The sequence below is a fragment of the Portunus trituberculatus genome, chromosome 35 (genome assembly GCF_017591435.1).
Source record: "Portunus trituberculatus isolate SZX2019 chromosome 35, ASM1759143v1, whole genome shotgun sequence".
NCBI classification, from domain to species: domain Eukaryota; kingdom Metazoa; phylum Arthropoda; class Malacostraca; order Decapoda; family Portunidae; genus Portunus; species Portunus trituberculatus.
Window position 1 is genome coordinate 9,670,926 of NC_059289.1, and position 23,212 is coordinate 9,694,137.

General features: G+C 42.5%; 3 protein-coding genes across 8 annotated transcripts in view; 1 reads left to right on the forward strand and 2 right to left on the reverse strand.

Moving 5' to 3' along the window:
- LOC123513142 (exonuclease 3'-5' domain-containing protein 2-like) overlaps positions 1-3,714 on the reverse strand; it is a 23,836-nt gene extending 20,122 nt beyond the window's left edge. For 2 of the 3 annotated variants that reach the window (XM_045270049.1, XM_045270047.1), the window contains exon 1: positions 3,296-3,714. The gene's annotated coding sequence lies outside the window, so the exon portion shown is untranslated. The remainder of the gene's footprint in view (positions 1-3,295) is intronic. The other variant, XM_045270048.1, reaches the window with a different exon arrangement.
- Positions 3,715-7,761: 4,047 nt separating this feature from the next.
- LOC123513144 (chitooligosaccharidolytic beta-N-acetylglucosaminidase-like) lies at positions 7,762-16,375 on the forward strand. 2 transcript variants are annotated; one of them, XM_045270051.1, is made up of 6 exons: positions 7,762-7,874; positions 8,103-8,195; positions 12,558-13,482; positions 13,719-13,865; positions 14,963-15,484; positions 16,138-16,375. In XM_045270051.1, exons 1-6 carry the CDS (start codon positions 7,777-7,779, stop codon positions 16,312-16,314), a joined length of 1,962 nt encoding a protein of 653 aa, XP_045125986.1. In that variant the 5' UTR covers positions 7,762-7,776; the 3' UTR covers positions 16,315-16,375. The 2 variants fall into 2 exon arrangements, with proteins under 2 accessions (XP_045125986.1, XP_045125987.1); XM_045270052.1 differs by having other exon boundaries at positions 7,803-7,874; positions 7,977-8,195.
- Positions 16,376-19,001: 2,626 nt separating this feature from the next.
- Positions 19,002-23,212, reverse strand: part of LOC123513146 — a 139,316-nt gene continuing 135,105 nt past the window's right edge. For all 3 annotated transcript variants that reach the window (XM_045270055.1, XM_045270053.1, XM_045270054.1), the window contains one exon: positions 19,002-22,920. In XM_045270055.1, coding sequence (XP_045125990.1) covers positions 22,679-22,920 — 242 coding nt within the window. In that variant the 3' untranslated portion in view covers positions 19,002-22,678. The remainder of the gene's footprint in view (positions 22,921-23,212) is intronic.

Genomic DNA, 23,212 nt, shown 5'->3' on the forward strand with positions numbered 1-23,212 from the left:
AAAATCACATCAAAACTCTGAAAATACTTTGATGGCGGTGGCAAAACGTTGCTGTGTTAATGCTGAGCAGCATTGGCAATGCTACATTTCCAGCTGTGTCCATTACACCCACCCCCCACCTCAAGGGTTGCTTACTATACCCAATCTAATACCTCCTAACCTGGGTGATGCAGTCCCCCAAGACACACTCCCCCACCCCCAGGTTATCAAGTAAACATATAATATTATATTGGGTTTGCTTAGTAACCCTTGGGGGCAACCACGGGAGAGCAGCCCATTCCCCCCCCCCTGGCTAAAAGAATATTACGTTGGGTTTTGCTTAGTAGTTCTTTGGGGGTATCCAGGGGAACGCAGCCCCACACCCCTTGGGCTATGAGGTAATTATGTTGGGTTTGGTTAGTAACCCAGGGAGGGTTGTCTGGGGCAGCACAGGTCACTCCCCAGGCTGAGGTTATTACATTGGGTTTGCTTAGTAAACCATGGAGGGGTGTCCAGGGGAGTGCAGGTCACCCTCAAGGCTAAGAGGTAATTATATTGGGTTTGGTTAGTAACCTCGGGAGGGTGAAGTGGTCCTAGCAGATACAGTCAGAAATGTAGTGTTGCCAATGCTGCTCAATATAAACACAGCAACAGTTGCAGCAGCTGCTGCCATCAAAGAATTTTCAATTTTTGATGTGATTTTGTTGATTTCAAACCTCTTTTACAATACACATTACTTGATTAAATGCTCCCTCACCCCAAAATCCTGCTTTATCAAGATCGCTGGGAATAACAGTCATAAAGATCTGGGTGTGGTGGTTGACACCTCACTTAAATTCCATATTCACATTTGGCAGATAGTGTCGACCGGGGTAATTTGGACCAGGTTTTGACAAATTTTTATACTGTTCCCACATTTATTAAGATAAACTTACAAAAATTTTATGAAAACATAAGCAAGTTATTGCCTTTAAATCACTAATAAAAAAAAAAATCATTCATAGCAGATTCTTCAGGTTTGAAGTAATAGGTGTGGTTCAGTTATAAAAAAATGGGGTAATTTGAACCCCCCCCCAGGGTAAACTGAACCACCCATGGGGTAATTTGAACCACCCTTTATAAATGCAAAAAAAAAAAAAAAAAAAAAAAAAAAAAAAATATATATATATATATATATATATATATATATATATATATATATATATATATATATATATATATATATATATATATATATAAATGGATATAATTCCTCAAAAAATTAAAAAGTTTTATTTCATAAACATTGAGCCTTTCACATTCAAAATAACAAAATCAATGGCAAGAAACAGTGTAGAACAAAAAACTGTTACTCATAGACTACATAGCCTACTCATTTATTTGGCTACTTTAGCCAATGTTTTGGTGTAACACTTGAAGTTATTGTATTCAGTAAGAAGATTATTTATTCTGAATGTGAAAGATACTTTTATAAGGTCCCTATGAAGTGATACATAAGCATATAATAAGCAGATTATCTGCATATATATTACTAATGGGCACTCCTAGCAGACAAAAGAGGATCAGCTGAGTAAAAACAGGGTATAGGCTCAGGGTGTCAAAAGACTGGTCACGTTAATTTTCCTTCCCACTCTGCAGGCTAGCGAGCAACAGGGAGCTGATTTTTTTGTATAAAAATAGTACTGCTCATTGGTTTCCACACTAATTTTTCTATAGATTATTGAGCTTGCTATCGCTTGCTAGCCTGTAGAGAGAGTGTGAGTGAACAATTCCTAGCTTTTTGAAGTCCTTTATAGGCTTATAGTCTTCATTAAGAATTTCTCTAATTATCCTAATAATCATTATTGGGTATATAATGAGTCTAAGCAATCCCTTTATGAGCCAAAGATGGCACAGGGCAAAATATTAATGCATATTCTCAAAATATAAACAACTGCGCACTAAAAATCTACTGGTTCGATTTCCCCCGGCCGCATTTCCCTTACCACGGTAAATTAAACCAAAAAGTGAGTGTTAATTGTGAGAAAACGAAGCTAAATAAAGTATTGCTGATGAAATCATGTTAAAGTAGAGGTAAAATACTCTATAATCATCAATTTGGAAGAGGATAGTTAGCCGCGTCTGACCGCCACAACAAAGTTCGCCGAAACCGCTGATTTGGTAAACAAACTTTGCCGCACTTTTTTTTTGGCTACGATTCAGTGCTTTCAGTCATATAATTGTAATTTCTTTCCTGTATCGATTTTTTTTTATCAAACCTGCACAAGAAATGTGAAAATAGTTACTTTCTATTGTGAAATACTCAAAACTTCAAAAAGAAATTTATATATGAATTTATTGTAAATAAGAATAAGGCGGTCCGAATTGTACCGGTTTGTTGGACGGTACGATTTTCCCCGGTCGACAATAGTGAACAAAGCAGCAGCTCTCTCTTCCAACCTTCTTAAATCAACATTATGCAGATCTGAAAAGTTTATGAAATCCCTTTTGGTGTCTCATCTTCGTCCTTTTCTTGAATTTGCTTCTCCAGTGTAGAACACTGGTTATATTGGGGATTTGCATTTACTAGAATCTGTTCAAAGAAGATGGACTAAGAGGATTGATGGGCTGGCCGATGTTCCTTACTCACAGCGTTTAAAATCTCGACTTATATTCAGTAAAAGGAAGATTTCTCAGAGTAGATTTGCTGAAATGTTGAAAACTTTTTCATGGGAAATGTGGAATCAAACCTAGAGATACATTCATTCTGCCACCAGCAATAGGGACCCATGGACACAGATTCAACGTTGCTCATTGATTTTGCATTAGTGAAATCAGGCGATGTTTCTTCTCATTTCAATGTGTTGGTGCTTGGAATTCCCTTCCTGATGATGTTGTTGCTTTGGAGTCAGTCGAGTCATTCAAGTCTGCCTTACATAGAAATTTAGGTTCACTTCTATACAAATATGTTGAATAGGGTTATTTAAAATTCTGTAATGGCACATAAATCAGTTCTTCAAATTGCTGTATTCACTTGCTATTTCATATACAGGAATTGGTGTGCCAGCAGGTTTGTGGTATTTCCCTACTATCTCTGGTTGAGCCCTACCTCATATTGCCCTACTATGCCATTGTAAAGGGGAGATACCAAACCCGGTGAGGCATAAGTTGGAGTTGAGAAAGCATTCATTTTGGTGGAAATGATATACCTATCAATCAATTCACTACATTTTTCACCAGAAAAAAAAGCCACATGACAGATTCTATGGTTGAGTGAAGCTGCAAATTGGGCATAATTAGTTTGCAAGCCCCTTTACGACCACTAAGGTAAACACACCTGCCACTGTGCCCCGGAAGTGCTGGTGGCAGGCAAGCAATATGGCTAGATGTCTTGCCACCTGGATACTGGAGGAAGACCCGTGTGTGTTGTAGTGTCTTGAAGGCAAGGCCAGGCCAGGATCACACCTGCACCACCTGTCATTATATTACTTATACTCTTACCAGCGACCAGGCTTGGTAGTTTTATGATGATACCACGCGGGGTTGCTAGGCGGTATTCTTTAGCACGACACACTTGAGACGGATGACAGCTGATTACTGTGACACATGGACGCCTGAGGCTGCCAGAAGGATGGGCAGCTGAAGATAAGTGAGGATAGGGAGCACAGAGTAATGAGAACAGTGCAGCTGCCAGCTACAGTTCGCCGAAAGCGCCACAACCAGCAGCCCTGGATGTTTACTTTATGTGGGGCAGTGGTACATAAGAATTCGGGGAGATACGAAACTAAACGTAATTTTATTTTATTGTTTTACATGATTGATACATATATTTTCCAATTCATTTCTACATATATACTTGGATATTTCCTCACAAATCTGTTTCTCCTTTCACTGTTTATTTATGCAACTGCTTTACTTATTCATTCATTAATATATTTATCTATTTGCTTGTATGTCATATGTCTATTTATTTGTTTGTGCATGTATGCTCACCTTTACGTATGCATGTAGATAAGTAGGTAGGCTATGTATGTGTGTATGAATGTATCTATACATAGTACCTATCTAGGCACATAATCGATCCATCTATATCATTTATATATTTATGTATTTATTCATTTTTACTTTTTATATAGTTTTCTATTATTTTGCATCGTATCACATGTATATCTATCATCTATTCGACTGTTAACTCACGCTAGGAACTTAATAAACTTTCCGTTTCAATAAGCATAAATTATTTATCATTGTTTCTTTATTCACCGTTAGAGCTTATAACTTTTTCTTTGAATCTTTCTTTCTTTCTTCCTTTTGATTGAATTTGTTTGGTAAGAGTTTATTTAGATTTATATTCTACACAAAAACCTCTAATATATCTATCAATGATGTTAACTCTCACAAAGACAACCCAAATAAAAAAAAGTCATCTGTAATTTATTTTATGCAGTGTGTGTGTGTGTGTTTCACTGTTTGATCTGCTGCAGTCTCTGACGAGACAGCCAGACGTTACCCTACGGAACGATCTCAGAGCTCATTATTTCCGATCTTCGGATAGGCCTGAGACCAGGCACACACCACACACCGGGACAACAAGGTCACAACTCCTCGATTTACATCCCGTACCTACTCACTGCTAGGTGAACAGGGGCTACACGTGAAAGGAGACACACCCAAATATCTCCACCCGGCCGGAGAATCGAACCCCAGTCCTCTGGCTTGTGAAGCCAGCGCTCTAACCACTGAGTTACCGGGTGTGTGTGTGTGTGTGTGTGTTCGGAATGGGAAAATAAAACGCACAGAAATAATAATGATAATAACAACAACAACAACAACAATAATGATAAAAATTATAATAATAATAATAATAATAATAATAATAATAATAATAATAATAATAATAATAATAATAATAATAACAATAATAATAATAATCATAATAATAATAATAATAATAATAATAATAATAATAATAATAATAATAATAATAATAATAAGGAAGTGATGTTCCTAACAACATAGGTAAGTTTCGTATGGATATTTGAGGGTGACAAGGAAGCACAGCGATAAAATATTCAGTATGATTGAGAGACAAAGTAATAGAGCTAGGTGGCAAAGAAAGCATAAAGAAAGAATTAAATTGATTTGGGTTGGAGACATTACAAGAAGTATACTGAACTATACGTGTATATCGCTAGAAGAATGCCAGATATGGAGGTGGATGGAGGGGGACGAGGTAAGTCATAGAAGAGATGGAGGGACTGCATACATAATTTGCGAGAGAGAGAGAGAGAGAGAGAGAGAGAGAGAGAGAGAGAGAGAGAGAGAGAGAGAGAGAGAGAGTGTGTGTGTTATGTACATATTATACATTTTCCACAACGTATCGCGGGAATCGAGTCAGATGTCGTTGTAGATGATAAAGTATTGATGCGAGAAGATTGGCAGGTGTTGTGATGGCGTGAGGCGATGGAAGGCTGCGGCGGTGCCTCCCTCACCTGACACTCGGCAACGGTGTCATTTAGGAAAAGAAGCACTAAATAGTTCTGTTCTTTTCGTGCAAGGCTTGCCAACAAATGTTCTGTCCTCTAAGATGAGTGAGGCGAGATGAGCGACACGCTGGGATGTGTCTCGTCACCTCTCGCTGCTGTTGTACTGAGTACGCAGTACTATTCAGCAGTAAGCGTGCGGGATTAAGAGGTCGTACCGTATATTACAGATCTCCCTGGACGTGAGTGGGTGCTGCGCCGTCCCTTGCTTGAATCTGAGATAGTAACACCAAGTCCGAATTTGCGGAGGTCAAGTCTTCTCCATAAAAAAGAAAAAATAATAAATGAATAACCTTAATTTATTATATCTCGGAAGCAAAGTGAAGAGAGGTGACCACCATCCACAGTGGACATGCCTAAGCCCACTTGCGACTTATTGCGATGCATCGGCCACGCTAGGCAGAAATGACATGGTGGCATGAATAAAAGACATTACTAAAACCTCCACCACGGTCACTGCCCTCAGAACACACACGGGTACGATCCTACCATGGGAAACACTTCAAGGCACGTGTGCTGCAACGAAAAGGTCATGTGAATCATTTATTTACTTCAGGGCAACATTCGTAATTTTTGTTTTCTACCACTAGAGCTGCATTTAATAAACTTTGAATTCCCTCCTGCTTCTGTGTTTCCTGGTACATTAGGTTTGAACTATTTCAGGACTCCTTAACTTTTAGATAATTCTTTTGACTACAACTACACTCAGGGGACCAGTACCTTCAGAGGACCCGTTTTTCTCAGTCTTGCTTGTTGTCCTTGGGCAAAGCCTCTCATCCATAAAAAGAAAAAGTCTGTAAAGCAAACACCAACAGTAGACACCTTGATAGCATAGCAACGGTAAACATCGTCATCAAACAAACTACTGAAAGAAAAAGTCAAACTAACACCGGCGTCAAACTTTATATCGACCATCAGCAACAACAGCAACAGCACCAGCGGTAATAGTAACAGCAGCAGCAGCAGCAGCAGCAGTAGCAGCAGCAGCAGTAGTAGTGGTGGTGGTGGTGGTGCAGTGGTGGTGGTGGTGGTGGTGGTGGTGGTGGTGTAGTGGTGGTAGTGGTGGTGGTGGTGGTGGTGGTAGTAGCAGCAGCAGCAGCAGTAGCAGTGGTGGTGGCAGTAGTGGCAGTGGTGGTAGCAGTAGCAGCAGTGGTAGTGGTGCAGTAGCAGGTAGCAGTAGTAGCAGTGCAGCAGTAGTGGTGGTAGTGGTAGTGGTGGTGGTAGTGGTAGAGGAAGAAGCGGTAATGGTGCTGCTACTACTACCACTACTACTACTACTACTACTACTACTACTACTACTACTACTACTACTACTACTACTACTACTACTACTACTACTACTACTACTACTACTTTCTTCTTCCTCTCATCCTTATTCTGTCCAACTCCCTAATACAAGAGTTAACTAGTACTCTCAATCTTTCAGATCTTTCTTTGATAAACTCTGGAACTTCCTGCCTACTTCTGTATTTCCATCTTCCTATGACTTGACTTCTTATAAGAGGGAGGTTTCAAGACATTTGTCCCTGACTTTTGATTAATTCTTTGCCAATCTTTAAGGGAACTAGCATTTTAAGTGGACTTTTTTTTTTTTTTGTCCTTAGCTAGTTTTCCTCTTGCATAAAAATTACTACTACTACTACTACTACTATTACTACTACTACTACTACTGCTACTACTACTGCTGCTGCTGCTGCTGCTGATATTAATATTATCAATATTACTATTATTATTATTATTATTATTATTATTATTATTATTATTATTATTATTATTATTATTATTATTATTATTATTATCATTATTATTATTATTATTAGTATCATTTTCATTATCAGTATTATTATTATTATTATCATTATTATTTTCATGATCAGTATTATTATTATTATTATTATCATTATTATTATTATTATTATTATTATTATTATTATTATTATTATTATTATTATTATCATTATTATTATATTATTATTGCTATTATTATTATTATGATTATTATTATGATTATAATTATTATCATTATCATCATCATCATTATCATCATCATCACCACTATTACACTTACGTTCTTGATGGCTATCCTTACGAGTAACATAAAGTTGGACGCCCCATACAGTTTCACATTTTTTTCTTTTAGTACTTTTAGTTTGCTTGGTGGTTTACTTATGTTAAGATAAAGATATAGAAATAAACAAATAGAACACAAACAGATAAGAAACGGCGTGGGGAAAAAACATCGGTACGTGGGAGAGTAGTGATTATTTAAGCAGGTATGCGTTGTGATCACTTACAATCTAGACTTGCTCCCTGTGAGGCGTGGAGCAACATCACCAACCAGACAGCTTGCCAGCCAGCCAGCGGCATCTCTCAGTAAATGATGGAGCTTACATTTCATGATCCTCTTTATGATATAAATTAACTAACTTACCGTGTTTTGCAGACCTCATCACCTCTAATACCAGTGTTCTTCAGACTTTGGAATTTTGGACACTGGACTTTGGAAGGGATCATGGTCATGAGCCAAGTACAGCTGTGTAACAATAAATGAAATAACGCTGCAGTGCTTAGTAACGCAGCACTGAACACACTTCTCCTCAGGATAATGTCGGGATCAACTCTGAGTAGTGAGGTGGTGACGGCGTGCCTGGTGATATTGCTCCTGGCTACCCATGCCTACGCACTTCACTCCACGTAAGTGTATATGTGTCATTTATCTGGAGTAGGCAGTAGTCACCTGCCGCCCGGTGGAATACTCCAGGAGAGGTACTTACGGGGATGTAGGCAGTGCTGCAGACTGAGTGATTCCCCGTGTCCTCTCTTCCCGGTTCCCTTTGTGGTCTCATTTATACAATTGAGCAGCTGCAGCCTGTCCTCTAAAGACAACTTCTACTACTTCCTACACTACACTACAACACCTTACACTTTTACACTCTCTTCAAATCAAAATTTAATAATGGCTTCACCACGCCCTGCCTCGGAGTCCCCTCTGGGAGGGGACCATAAATGTCCCCAGGTCGGACTGCCCTCTGCTGTCGACCTTGGGTGTCTTGACACTTCATCTAATACTTTCACTATCAATTTCTGCAACATTCGTGGCCTTCGTTCTAATTTTCAATCTGTGGAACACCACCTCTCCTCTACTAAACCTCATCTTCTCTTCCTAACTGAAACACAGTTGTCTGTGACTACTGACAGCAGCCCTTTTCTGTTCCCTCCTACTTGCTCTATCCTCATTTTCAATCCAAAGCTGGATGTTGCGCATACGTGCGTAACGACACCACTTGCTCTCGTGCCCACAATCTTGAATCTTCAGAATTTTCTACCATCTGGCTAAGACTTCAATGTCACTCTCTAACTAAATTCATCTGTGCTGTATACCTCTCACCTAATTCCTCTGACTATGTAAAATTCTTTGACTATTTGACTTCCAAGGTGGAGCACATCTTATCTCACTTTCCTTTGCTGAGATCTCCATTTTAGGGATTTCAATGTTCACCACCAGCTTTGGCTTTCATCTTCTTTCACTGACCAACCTGGTGAACAAACCTTCAACTTTGCTATCCTTCATGACCTAGAGCAGCTAGTGAAGTTCCCTACCCGTATTCCTGACCGCCTTGGAGACACGCCCAACATTCTTGATCTTTTCCTAACCTCCAACCCTTCTGCTTACTCTGTTAAACTTTCCTCTCCGTTGGGCTCCTCCGACCACAATCTAATTTCCGTTACCAGTTCTATCACTCCAGTGCAGCCTCAGGACCCGCCTAAGCGGAGGTGCTTCTGGCATTTTAACTCTGCTAAGTGGGAGGAACTAAGGCAGTACTATTCTGATTTCCTTGGGATGATTATTGTTTTCATGTCAGAGATCCTTCTCTTTGTGCCGAGCGCATAACAGAGGTGATTATCTCTGGCATGGAGCTATACATTCCTCATACTTTCTCTAACCCTAAAGCTAAAAAGCCTTGGTTTAACTCTGCTTGTTCTCGTGCTGTCAATGATAGAGAGGCGGCTCACAAACGGTTCCGTAGCCATCCAACTGCTGAAACTCATGCCCTATATATTTCTGCCCGTAATCATGCCAAATCTATTCTCCAACTTACTAAAAACTCTTTCATCAATAGAAAATGTCAAAGTCTTTCCAATTCTAACTCCTCTCGAGATTTCTGGCATCTAGCCAATAATATCTCTAACAACTTTACTTCTTCGTCTTTCCCTCCTTTACTTCATCCAGATGGCTCTACAGCTGTCTCTTCTTTTTCTAAAGCTGAACTCTTCGCTCAAACCTTTGCTACCAACTCAACTTTGGATGATTCTGGGCATATTCCTCCTACTCCTCCACCCTCTGACTACTTCATCCCTAAAATTAAAATTCTTTATAAAGACGTTTTCCTGGCCCTCTCTGGCCTTGATTCTCGGAAGGCTTACGGTCCGGATGGAGTCCCTCCTGTTGTTCTCAAAACTGTGCTTCCGAACTCGCTCACTGCCTGGTCAAACTCTTTCATCTGTGTCTCTACTTCTATTTATCCTTCTTGCTGGAAGTTTGCTCACATTCAACCTGTCCCTAAAAAGGTGACCACTCCAATCCTTCTAACTACCGCCCTATAGCTTTGATTTCCTGCCTTTCTAAAGCCTTTGAGTCTATCCTTAATAGGAAGATAATGAGGCATCTATCAGCTCACAACCTTCTCTCTGATTGCCAGTATGGTTTCCGTAAAGGCAGATCTACTGGTGATCTTCTTACTTTCCTAACTGAATCTTGGTCATCCTCTTTAGGGACTTCGGTGAAACCTTTGCTGTCGGCCTTGACATATCGAAAGCCTTCGATAGAGTCTGGCACAAATCTTTAATTTCTAAACTACCCTCCTACGGATTCTATCCTTCTCTCTGTACCTTCATCTCCAGTTTCCTTTCCGATCGTTCTATTGCTGCTGTAGTAGACGGTCACTGTTCTTCCCTAAAACTATCAACAGTGGTGTTCCACAGGGTTCTGTCCTATCACCCACTCTCTTTCTATTATTCATCAATGATCTCCTAAATCTGACTCAATGCCCTATCCACTCCTATGCTGATGATACCACCCTGCATTATTCAACAGCGTTCAACAGACGCCCAACCCAACAACAATTAAATGACTCAAGGCGAGATGCTATAGGACGCCTAACTTCTGATCTTTCACTTGTTTCTGATTGGGGCAGAGAAAACCTGGTTTTGTTCAATGCCTCAAAACTCAATTTCTACAACTATCTACTCGACATAACCTTCCAGACAACTATCCTCTCTTCTTCAATAACACTCAACTTCCCTCTCCTCTACATTAAACACACTCGGTCTATCCTTCACTAAAAATCTAAACTGGAAATTTCACATCTCTACTCTTGCTAAATCAGCTTCCAAGAAGTTAGGTGTCCTATGGCGTCTTCGTCCATTTTTCTCTCCTCCCAGCTGCTTGCTCTGTACAAGGGCCTTATCCGCCCGTGTATGGAGTATGGCTCTCATGTCTGGGGGATCCACACACAGCTTTACTAAACAAGGTGGAATCTAAAGCTTTTCGTCTTATCAACTCTTCTCCTCTAACTGACTGTCTTGATTCTTTAAGTCACCGCCGCAATGTTGCATCTTTATCTGTCTTCTACCGCTGTTTTCATGCTGTCTGCTCTTCTGAACTTGCTAACTGCATGCCTTCCCCTCCTGCGGCCTCGCTGCACAAGACTCTCTACTTCTTCTCATCCCTATTCTGTCCATCTTCCTAATGCAAGAGTTAACCAGTATCTTCACTCCTTCATTCCCTACACTGGTAAACTCTGGAACTCTCTACCTGTGTCTGTATTTCCACCTGCCTATGACTTAAACTCTTTCAAAAGAGGAGTGTCAAGACACCTCTTACGTTAACTGGACCCTCCTTTTAGATTTTTTTTGTTTTTTCTCTTTCTACTTTCCTCTTAACAGGGCCTGGCAACCAGCGGGATTTTTTTTTTCCAACACTTTGTTTGCCCTTGGCCAGTGCCCTTGTAATGTAAAAAAAAAAAAAAAAAAAAAAAAATGTTTGTCTATTGGTCACCAAATCAATTGTTCCCTCCCTTAAAGAGTTCTAAGTTCTAATGACCGATCTTTGGGTAGGAGAGAGAGAGAGAGAGAGAGAGAGAGAGAGAGAGAGAGAGAGAGAGAGAGAGAGAGAGAGAGAGAGAGAGAGAGAGAGAGAGAGAGAGAGAGAGAGAGAGAGAGAGAGAGAGAGAGAGAGAGAGAGAGAGAGAGAGAGAGAGAGAGAGAGAGAGAGAGAGAGAGAGAGAGAGAGAGAGAGAGAGAGAGAGAGAGAGAGAGAGAGAGAGAGAGAGAGAGAGAGAGAGAGAGAGAGAGAGAGAGAGAGAGAGAGAGAGAGAGAGAGAGAGAGAGAGAGAGAGAGAGAGAGAGAGAGAGAGAGAGAGAGAGAGAGAGAGAGAGAGAGAGAGAGAGAGAGAGAGAGAGAGAGAGAGAGAGAGAGAGAGAGAGAGAGAGAGAGAGAGAGAGAGAGAGAGAGAGAGAGAGAGAGAGAGAGAGAGAGAGAGAGAGAGAGAGAGAGAGAGAGAGAGAGAGAGAGAGAGAGAGAGAGAGAGAGAGAGAGAGAGAGAGAGAGAGAGAGAGAGAGAGAGAGAGAGAGAGAGAGAGAGAGAGAGAGAGAGAGAGAGAGAGAGAGAGAGAGAGAGAGAGAGAGAGAGAGAGAGAGAGAGAGAGAGAGAGAGAGAGAGAGAGAGAGAGAGAGAGAGAGAGAGAGAGAGAGAGAGAGAGAGAGAGAGAGAGAGAGAGAGAGAGAGAGAGAGAGAGAGAGAGAGAGAGAGAGAGAGAGAGAGAGAGAGAGAGAGAGAGAGAGAGAGAGAGAGAGAGAGAGAGAGAGAGAGAGAGAGAGAGAGAGAGAGAGAGAGAGAGAGAGAGAGAGAGAGAGAGAGAGAGAGAGAGAGAGAGAGAGAGAGAGAGAGAGAGAGAGAGAGAGAGAGAGAGAGAGAGAGAGAGAGAGAGAGAGAGAGAGAGAGAGAGAGAGAGAGAGAGAGAGAGAGTATTCTTTTTAGTGACGGGGTGTTGCAGGGTGTCGCTGCCGTGGGGATGGGAGTGTGTGTTAGGGTATCAATGCGTAAAGAAAGATGCTACGGAAAACGCAGGCCTCATGACACTCAACACGTGCAAACTGTCCTGCACCTCGGACGGCTTCCTGTGGCCTATGCCAACCTCCAGTCTCATCCACGGCGACATCTCACTGTTCCTGGTGGACAATATTGCCTTCGAGTCCACTTGCCACGGCGAGGTTTGCAACCTGCTGCAAGAAGCTTTTGCTATCTTCAAGGACAACCTGCAGCGATACCATCCCGCTTACTCCCAGGGTAAGGCGCCGTGGCGGGGCCCCTGGGACGCCGCCACGCTGGCCCACACCCTGTACGTGGAAGTGACGGTCAGTGAGGAAGTCACAGAACTCGTGTTGCACATGGATGAGTCATACGAGCTCACTGTGACAACTGCCGGTGACGTCACCACCGCCACCATCACCGCGCCTACTTACTTTGGAGCACGGCACGGCCTGGAAACTCTGTCGCAGCTGGTGGACTACCACGAAACTGCTGACGCCCTCATGGTGGTGACGGCCACAGTGACAGACGCACCTGTTTTTCCCTACCGCGGGCTGCTGCTGGACACGTCCCGCAACTACGTGAGCGTAGCCACGCTGGAGCGAACTCTTGACGGCATGGCTGCTAACAAGCTGAACACTCTGCACTGGCATATAACAGACTCGCACTCCTTCCCGTTGGTGCTCGAGGGACTACCCAACATGGCCAATTACGGCGCCTACTCCACCAGAGAGGTGTACACGTTGGACCAGATCACCGCCCTCAAGGAGTACGCCCGCGTGAGAGGCGTGAGGTTATTGCCCGAGCTGGACGCACCGGCACACGTGGGCAACGGATGGCAGTGGGGGGAAAAGGAAGGACTGGGGAACCTTGCCGTCTGCGTCAACCAGGTGAGTCTCCTTTACTGTGTGTTGTCAGTCTTTGTGAGATCACCAGTTTCGTCTGGCTTTGTATGGTTTGCCTTCCTCTTGTAGAACGTGTACCTCAATATTTCGGTTTCTATGGGTGTTGATTTATTTACGTATCTGTCTATCTATCTATTTACTTACCTACCTATCAAACAAATATATCTATTACTCTATGTATCTATTTATGGGTATAACATGTCTGCCTCTGTGGTTGGCAGGAACCATGGCAAGAATTCTGCGTGGAGCCGCCATGTGGTCAGCTGAACCTTGCCAATCCTGAGATGTACAATGTACTGAGCTCGGTGTACCACGAGATGTTTAATATGTTTTTACCGAGCGACCTGTTCCATTTTGGAGGGGACGAGGTAAGGTGAAGTGCAGCGCTGTATGTGTGTGTGTGTGTGTGTGTGTGTGTGTGTGTGTGTGTGTGTGTGTGTGTGTGTGTGTGTGTGTGTGTGTGTGTGTGTGTGTGTTTGTGTATTCACAGTCGTCTGTTGGTCACCCAGGCAGCCTTCCCCATTACGGAGCGAACTCAGAGCTCATAGACCGATCTTTAGATAGGTCTGAGACCATACCACACTCCACACACCGGGAAAGCGAAACCACAACCCCTCGAAATACATTCCGTACCTACCTGCTGCTAAGTGAACGGGTTACACATTAAGAAGTTCGCCCATATATCTCGCCGCGCGCGGGATTGGAACCCGGTCTTTCTCGGTTGTGAACCAAGTGTGCTAACCACTATACTACGTGGTGTGTGTGTGTGTGTGTGTGTGTGTGTGTGTGTGTGTGTGTGTGTGTGTAACAAGTATTTAGAAACGCCTTGGTTTCTCACCACGATTACTTTTTTTTTGTTAATCTGTCACTAGAACTATAGACACACCCATAAAAACCAGTGTCACTTCAAATAGAGCCTTTTGAAAGTAGTGTAGGTGTGGCACAGAAGTGTTTGGGAATACGTGTACGTGTGGTGTGTGGTGGCGTGGTGGATGCATTAATGGGGAAGGATACTATAAGAACCATAGCCTGAAACACTTCTTCGCCGTACCTAGACTACATACTTTCAAAAGGATCTCGTTGAAATTACACGGATTTTTAAATGTTTTTACAATTCAAGTGACAGATTAACAAAATTTGTAAACTATTAAAAGAAGAAACATCCTTTAGAACTCTACTAATTATCTCTATGATGGAGCTTAATTCTAATGAAATATCAACATGAGAAAATAATCATGATGAGAGACCAAAACATTTCAAAATATTGGGGAACGCGTGAAGAGCCACTTATTACTCCAGACCAACACACCGTATACTCGTATACACATATTCCATTACATCCCCCATACTGAATAGATGATGCTGCAAACGATATGGGGTCGTTTACATAAGAAGAGGCGAGAGGTGGGATGGAAAGTTTTTTTGCTCTTCGAGAAAATGACACAATCATAATTCCATCTCTCAGGTAAACATCAACTGCTGGAACTCGACCCAAGAGATCTTTGACTGGATGACGGAGAACAACTACGGCGTGGACGAGGCGGCCTATTATAAACAGTGGTCCGTGTTCCAAGAGAAGGCGCGTGAATTATTCCTGAAGGCGTCGGGATACGATGACATTCAGGGGATACTGTTCACCTCGGGACTGACGGCGCCAGAGCACGTCGAATCTTACGTGAATAAATCCAACTACATCATTCAGATCTGGTCGACTGAGGACGACCCCATCATCGGCGACTTGCTGAATCGTGGCTACCGGCTCATCTTCAGCAACTACGACGCGTGGTACCTGGACTGTGGTATGGGAGCCTGGGTAGGGGAGGGCAACAATTGGTGCAGCCCCTACAAAGGCTGGCAGACCGTCTACATGAACAATCCCTACGAGATTGCCAAGACTCAGACCGGGTCCACTCACAAAGACCTCATTCTGGGAGGCGAGGCGACGCTGTGGACCGAGCAGGCAGACGACGCCGTGATTGACTCGAAGGTTGTGAGAGAGAGAGAGAGAGAGAGAGAGAGAGAGAGAGAGAGAGAGAGAGAGAGAGAGAGAGAGAGAGAGAGAGAGAGAGAGAGAGAGAGAGAGAGAGAGAGAGAGAGAGAGAGAGAGAGAGAGAGAGAGAGAGAGAGAGAGAGAGAGAGAGAGAGAGAGAGAGAGAGAGAGAGAGAGAGAGAGAGAGAGAGAGAGAGAGAGAGAGAGAGAGAGAGAGAGAGAGAGAGAGAGAGAGAGAGAGAGTGTGTGTGTATTAGTGTGTGAGTGATTTGTTGTAACGAGACTGCCTCGGATGGGCGCTATTCTTGTCGTTATAGTGATCCCTACAGATCACTATTTTTGTGTGTTATTCCAACACACACTGAACGCATTGTCTTGTGACGAAAAAAAAAAAAAAAAAAAATGAACGTCACAGCTAATCAATATCATACTGATACTTCATAGTGAATCAGTACATGTAAAATTTCTATAGTACACTTTTGAGTTCATTGCCTTAACACGAAAAAAAGTAAAATCACACTGAATACAATATTAACGTACTTAATTTAACGTCAGTATTTATGTGCTAACTGATTTGGCTTACTTATATTATTTGTACTTTATGAATTGATGGATTTATATTCCAACAAATTTATTCGTTCATTCATCAGCTGTGGCCCCGAGGCGCCGCCCTAGCGGAGCGTCTGTGGAAAAACCCTGAGGGCGGCTGGTACGGCGCCGAACCCTCCTTCATCCACCACCGGCAGCGTTTGGTGAAACGTGGCATTCAGGCTGAGCGCATCCAGCCACAGTGGTGCCACCAGAACGAGGGGCTCTGTTACTTGTAAACCGCATTCGCATTTATTGTTGAGAAAACTGTAACCTGATTGATGAAAATGTAAAACTGCATATCAGGCCTTTTATTAATATATATTTTTTAGTTTACTTATTTTACTTAAAGATTAATTGGGGTTTTCTCGGAGCGGGAACAATGGAAAACACACGTACGCACACACACACACACACACACACACACCCGGTAGCTCAGTGGTTAGAGCACTGGCTTCACAAGCCAAATGACCGGGGTTCGATTCCCCGGCCGGGTGGAGATATTTGGGTGTGTCTCCTTTCACGTGTAGCCCCTGTTCACCTAGCAGTGAGTAGGTACGGGATGTAAATCGAGGAGTTGTGACCTTGTTGTCCCGGTGTGTGGTGTGTGCCTGGTCTCAGGCCTATCCGAAGATCGGAAATAATGAGCTCTGAGCTCGTTCCGTAGGGTAACGTCTGGGGGTCTCGTCAGAGACTGCAGCAGATCAAACAGTGAAACACACACACACACAGCTAACTCTATCCTGTGTTCACATTACCATCACAAATACGAGCACCAGAGCGGGAACAGTGAAGAAGTCTGCTGCATCCTGTTACGTGTTGATATTTAGCATCATACACGACAGAGTTTGAAAAGTAAAGAAACCAGATTCATCGTATAAAAAAAAAAAAGAAAAGAAAATTCAATATTCCCGGGATATCGACATCCAGTAAAATTTTCTTACTTATGGAAGAAGAAAAAATACTATAGATTCTAATTTGTCTTTCATGTGCCTTCATATGACAATGATTGCAATACAATAGCGAAATTTCAATGCTGCACTACAGACTATATGATTTACATTTTTTTTTTTAATGTAAGAGGGATTCTGTCCAAAGGCATCTTTGAAAAAAAATGACCGAAAAAATTGCTCACTAAAGGTGCCGGTCACTTCCCCTGGAGTGAACATTTATTTCAATCTTTTGGCTAATTCTTTTGACCCTGTTTGGAGAACGGCACCTCGTTTCTTTAATTAAAGTCTATTTTTTTGTCATTGGCCGGTTTTTCCATCTTACATAAAAAAAAGGTGAAGAAGAATGCCTCAGAATGTCGCATATTTATTATGAGAAAATAGAGGTCTGCATGAAATGGCTCTGGCCCAACACAATACCTGCACGGGCCTGATCGCCCAGCCACCGCCACGGGGCCAGCCAGTCAGCGACGCGGCCGCCAGCAGGGTACCACTACCACCTCTGCCAATGGTCGTGTGTCCCTCTGGCAAGTTTTCCTTCCTGTTACATGTACTTCCTCTTCCTCTTTCTTATCAAATCCTATCTATACCTTTATCCTAATCTCTCTTCAATCTTGCCTTAAGTGAATTAATAAATAGATGAAAATAAATAAATAAATGTCTTATAAAAAGGTCTCACCGATACTAACCCTCGTGCACCTCATCCTCATCTTGGCCTCATTCAACACTTACCTCACCTTCACTTTACTTTGACCATATTCTTATTTTCATCTCATCTTCATGCTCACTGCACTTCATCAACTCACCATCATCATTTCGCTCTCAAGTCATCCTCAACTCATCATCCTCACTTTTCCCTCATCTTCATCTTCACCAGCGATCAGCAGAAGGAAACAAATAGTGACCACAAGTCAAGACTTTCCTCGCCACTCCAACCCAATTCCTACGTGAAGTCATCGTAAATAAGGAGGAAGAGAACAATGATGAAGCTCATGAAGCTGATGATTGTTGATGATATTAATAATGATGATGATGATGATTGTAGTAATAATAATAATAATAATAATAATAATAATAATAATAATAATAATAATAATAATAATAATGATAATAATAAATAATAATAATAATAATAATAATAATAATAATAATAATAATAATAATGATAATAATAAATAATAATAATAATAATAATAACAATAATAATAATAATAATAATAATAATGATAATAATAAATAATAATAATAATAATAATAATCATGATAGTAATAAGGGATAATCATAATAATAATGTAAATAATAAAGATATATGGAAATAATCATACTGAACCAACTTTAGGAATGTAATCAATGAAGCTTGAAAAATGAAGACATACTGTATTTAAAACCACGCCAATGGCTCATGAATTTTGCCAATATTGGAAAATATAAGGAAGCAATTACAAAATTACGTGACTGAGCAGCGGCAGTTACACACTCCGCTAGGAAGCAGGTGCGACAACTACCTCACGCGCGCGCTCGTGTGTATGTATGTATATATGTGTGTATGTGTGTGTGTGTGTGTGTGTGTGTGTGTGTGTGTGTGTGTGTGTGTGTGTGTGTGTAATTCACCTCGGTCGTTTGCTGATCACCCAACCAGTCTTCCCCATTACGGAGCGAGCTCAGAGCTCATAGACCGATCTTCGGGTAGGACTGAAACCACATCACACACAACACACACCGGGAAAGCGAGGCCACAACCCCTCGAGTTACATCCCGTACCTATTTACTGCTAGGTGAACAGGAGCCACACATTAAGAGGCTTGCCCATTTGCCTCGCCGCTTCCCGGGACTCGAACCCGGCCCTCTCGATTGTGAGTCGAGCGTGCTAACCACTACACTACGCGGTGGTAGTGTGTGAGTGTGTGTGTGTGTGTGTGTGTGTGTGTGTGTGTGTGTGTGTGTGTGTGTGTGTGTGTGTAATAATAATAATAACAATAATATACGGTTTATTAGGAATTGCAGTACTTATATACTGAAAATATACATATGGGGATTGGGGGAGGCTTAAGATTAGAACATTAGCTTAGTAGCTTATAGCTCACACTATGTTGGTAACGGTCGGTCCTCGGGGCCCTAATAGGCCTGACCACATTGGTGTGACGCGTGGCGTGGGTTTGTTGGGGGAAGTTACGGGGGAGGTGTCGTAGCCGTGTGTGGCGCAGCTGGCCTCTACCCAGCCTGACGATGGCCTCTCGGTATCTGGCAGCCAGTCTACGGAGACTTAGGGTAGTTCGGGCGTGACCGTAATTTGTGTAGGCAGGGCCAAGGATGATCCTGCATACCCTCTTTTGTACATCTTCCAGTTGTTGCTGTTGAGTGGAGATGAGGGAGGAAGATTACACTAGTGAGGCATACATAAATAAGTCTGGGCAAGATAAAAGGTGATGCATATCTCTTTAACTCTTCAGTAGGTGTGCCCAGTGACTTAAGTCTGCGCAGCATGTAGAGTCTGTAGGCAGCCGACCTCACAGTGGTGGTAACGTTTAACTTCCATGTCAGCTGGTTGTCCACTGTGACCCCGAGCAGCTTGGCCGACCGCACCACTTAGAGGGGATGAGGACCCAGGGAGAGCTGTGTGTGTGTGTGTGTGTGTGTGTGTGTGATAATAATAATCACCACGCATTGCGCAGGATCACATGGTAGCTGCTACATCTGTGTTCAGTGAGGTCATGTGTGGTGAGCAACGCTAAGTCCCAGTGACATTTTTCTTACTGCACGAGTACTGAATCATCATGGCTGCCTGGAATGATGCTCGGCTGTGGCTCTATAACTATCAATAGCATTTCTCGAAAAGTCAGCAGGAAGTTCCAATCTCAAATCCAACCTGACCGGGCCTAACCTAACCCTGTGAAGTGGTCGAGGGGCGCTTAACGAACCTGCATATCTTTGGGAAACATACGTTCTTCCCGGCAGCCGCGCTGACTACAGGCGCCAGACTAACTGACTTGCTTGACCTCGATCTGATCCAAAGAACCGCAGACTCCAACATTTGCATAAACTTTTGATATCAAGACCTCCTTTCCTCGCCTGCGTTGACACGCGTCACACCTTTGCTTCCGTGCATTTTATCTAACGTCATAAATTGTACAATCCGTTTTTGTTTGGTGAGCACTCCCGTTCTTCTCACCAATTCTTGAGTCATCATAGCTCACTCGGTGACACTGTAACAAGTTCCAGTCCATCTGATCTGAAGAGCTCGGCGCCTTGAAGTTCCTCCGCGACAAACCCTTCACAGTCATCTGGGCGACCCTCGAGCAGGACAGAGACTAGCAATCTATTCCAGAACAACAGGCATGAGCCATGCAAAGCCAGGGAGTAATGGGGAGGCGTGGCTACACTGCAGATCATTATTATGTTGCTTACACTGGAACAGGCCGCGTCCTAATCCTTAAGAGGAGGCCAGGCACGCCGTACCAGCCTATCCCAACAACTGACGCTGCGGGCACGACTTTACTATTGCTACAAGCTTCGTAAGTGATCGAGGGAGTCATATCTACTTATATTTTGACAGTGATTGAGTGTAGTGGATGTACATGCATCGGAAAAACCAAGATGCCGAGGAGACTATGGGGACTGCAACATTATGCTAGTCATCACAAAGGACCACCCAGCTAGCTTTGCAACCACCAGGACCAGTGTTCTGAAACTCTTCCCTCTGTTTCCATGACTGTTTCCAAAGACCACAGAGATGACAAGACGGGTTCTCAAAACTATCTCTCCTTTTAATAATGTAGAAGTCTAGTTAATCTATCACTAGGGTCATAAAAGCCTTAAAACATTTAAAAATCTTTGTAACATCAGCAAGTCTCTTGAAAGTAGCGATGTACGATATAGAAGTGTTTCAAAATGTGGTCCCGGGACAACATTGAGGATCAGAACGTGGACAGACGGCTATTACTGGAGGGTCGCCTCAGGAGGAAAATGTAACCATGAAAACATTATCAATGTCACCAGCGTTACCGCATCGCAGCTCAAGGAAGCTTCTGACGAGAACCTCCAGGGTGGGTGTTCTGAAACATTTCGCTCTCTGCACGACTATTCTCAAAGTTCGCAAAGATAATCAGCACTGTTTATAAGAGTATTTCTCATGTTCATATAGAAATATTGTTAATGTGTCACTGGAGCCATAGAAACCCCCTTAAAAACCCGTGCTGCTTCAACTAAAGCGTTTTGAAAATATAGTGGAGGTGCGGCGAGGAAAGGGTTTCCGAATATGGTCTCAGAATTAAGAGTTATTCATTACGAGCGACATAAGTTACGGGAGAACCACAAAGCAGTCAGGCATGCTGAATAAGCAGAGAACAGAGGAGCGCCGGTACTACCGTGCCTAAAAATAATCTGGATCAAGGAAGCGAATAGGAGAGTTGTAAGTCATTACTGCACTGTGGGTATGTGGCATGAACTCTGAAACTCTTCGCTCTCACCACGACTACTTTCAAAGGCTTGGTTCTCAAAGAATTTTCCAGTTAATAATGTAGAAATCTTGTTAATCTGTCATTAAAACCATAAAAAAAACCTTAAGAACCCGTGAAACTTCAACTAGATCCTTCATAAAGTAATAGAGATGCGGCACAGAATTGCTTCAGAATATTGTCCTTTACCTAACTGGAAATACAACGACGTGACATTGAGTAATAGACAGTGCCTTGTACGTTAGACGAGAGAGAGAGAGAGAGAGAGAGAGAGAGAGAGAGAGAGAGAGAGAGAGAGAGAGAGAGAGAGAGAGAGAGAGAGAGAGAGAGAGAGAGAGAGAGAGAGAGAGAGAGAGAGAGAGAGAGAGAGAGAGAGAGAGAGAGAGAGAGAGAGAGAGAATCATATAACTGAACTCACAAACATATTCAAGATGAATTTAACTATTTCAGTAGTCAATAGGTGACAAGTGAGATGCAATGAAGGAGTTTCCCACACAAGTAGCACAGAATAAACACACACAATACTTGGGGCCAAGATTCGGAGAGGTAAATTACTTACTTATATCGCAATGATGACGGAAGTACTGCACGTGTTTACAACGTCTTGATATAGTACAGACAAACCGACACACAATCACACAGGATAATATAATGTAAAGGTAAGATATGTGTATGGAATATATAGTTCGGAATTAAAGTGATGGCCGTGAAAAAGACGCCCTTACGACCTCTTTCCAGCACACAACACATCCAGAGAGAGAGAGAGAGAGAGAGAGAGAGAGAGAGAGAGAGAGAGAGAGAGAGAGAGAGAGAGAGAGAGAGAGAGAGAGAGAGAGAGAGAGAGAGAGAGAGAGAGAGAGAGAGAGAGAGAGAGAGAGAGAGAATGTGTATAATTTCTTTTATATAGTAGGACTATTTTGTTAAACAGTGCCACAAGAAGCAGATTTAATTTGCACCACTGCAGCACAAAGACCCGGACGAGCAGGGACCACCAGAGGCTATCAGGGGCTGTCAGAGATTATCAGGGCATACTGGGGCTTTCAAGAGACTATAGAAGGTCTTGTTGTGTGCAGAGAAGGGCGCGAGGCCTTCATCCTACTAGCCACACGTGAAAATATTGAGTCGAGATCGTCAAACGGCCACAACAGAAGTGTTATTTTTGAAGGCTGGGCCACACACCGAAATCCGAGTCGCCTCCCTACTCTGCCTTTTGGCTCGCCACGCTCTTGTCTGCAGGAGCCTCTCTCTTCGTCGTTCCTTTGGAAGCTTGGAACAAACTGCTGATGGGTTTCATAGCAGACCCACCCATCACAGAAGAGGTGCGCATCGGGAAAGAACCCTCACTGGACAGCCTGAAGCTCGAGCCGCCAATCACAGGGCCAGGAGCAGCAGGTAGTTCAGACTCGCCCAAACTATCCACTAAAGAGTTCACCATCACGTCTGTGGATATTGGAACACCTTTAGCATGACGGTTGGCAATGGGAAAATTTCTCCATCTCTTCAGTATTCAAGAATGACTAAGAATCTGTTCTAAAAATGAATTTTACTTCTTAATACAAATTTATATTTCAAAACGTAAAGTGAAGTTCATTGTTCAGAGTTCCAAAAATGACTTCAAATTCTTATAGGAATCTGTACTCCAAAACCAAGATGGAATAAATAGTTCTACTGCTTCAGTGATCTAAGAATGAAAATACATTTAATTTGAATCTATGTTTCAAGAATCTAGATG

What these genes read in the sequence shown, in the direction of transcription:
- LOC123513144 (XM_045270051.1), top strand. Translation starts at nt 7,777, where the DNA reads ATGCGTTGTGATCACTTACAATCTAGACTTGCTCCCTGTGAGGCGTGG. An exon ending in TCCATTTTGGAGGGGACGAG is followed by an intron (nt 13,866 to 14,962) that starts GTAAGGTGAAGT and finishes TCCATCTCTCAG; the next exon opens with GTAAACATCAACTGCTGGAA. An exon ending in ACGCCGTGATTGACTCGAAG is followed by an intron (nt 15,485 to 16,137) that starts GTTGTGAGAGAG and finishes TTCATTCATCAG; the next exon opens with CTGTGGCCCCGAGGCGCCGC.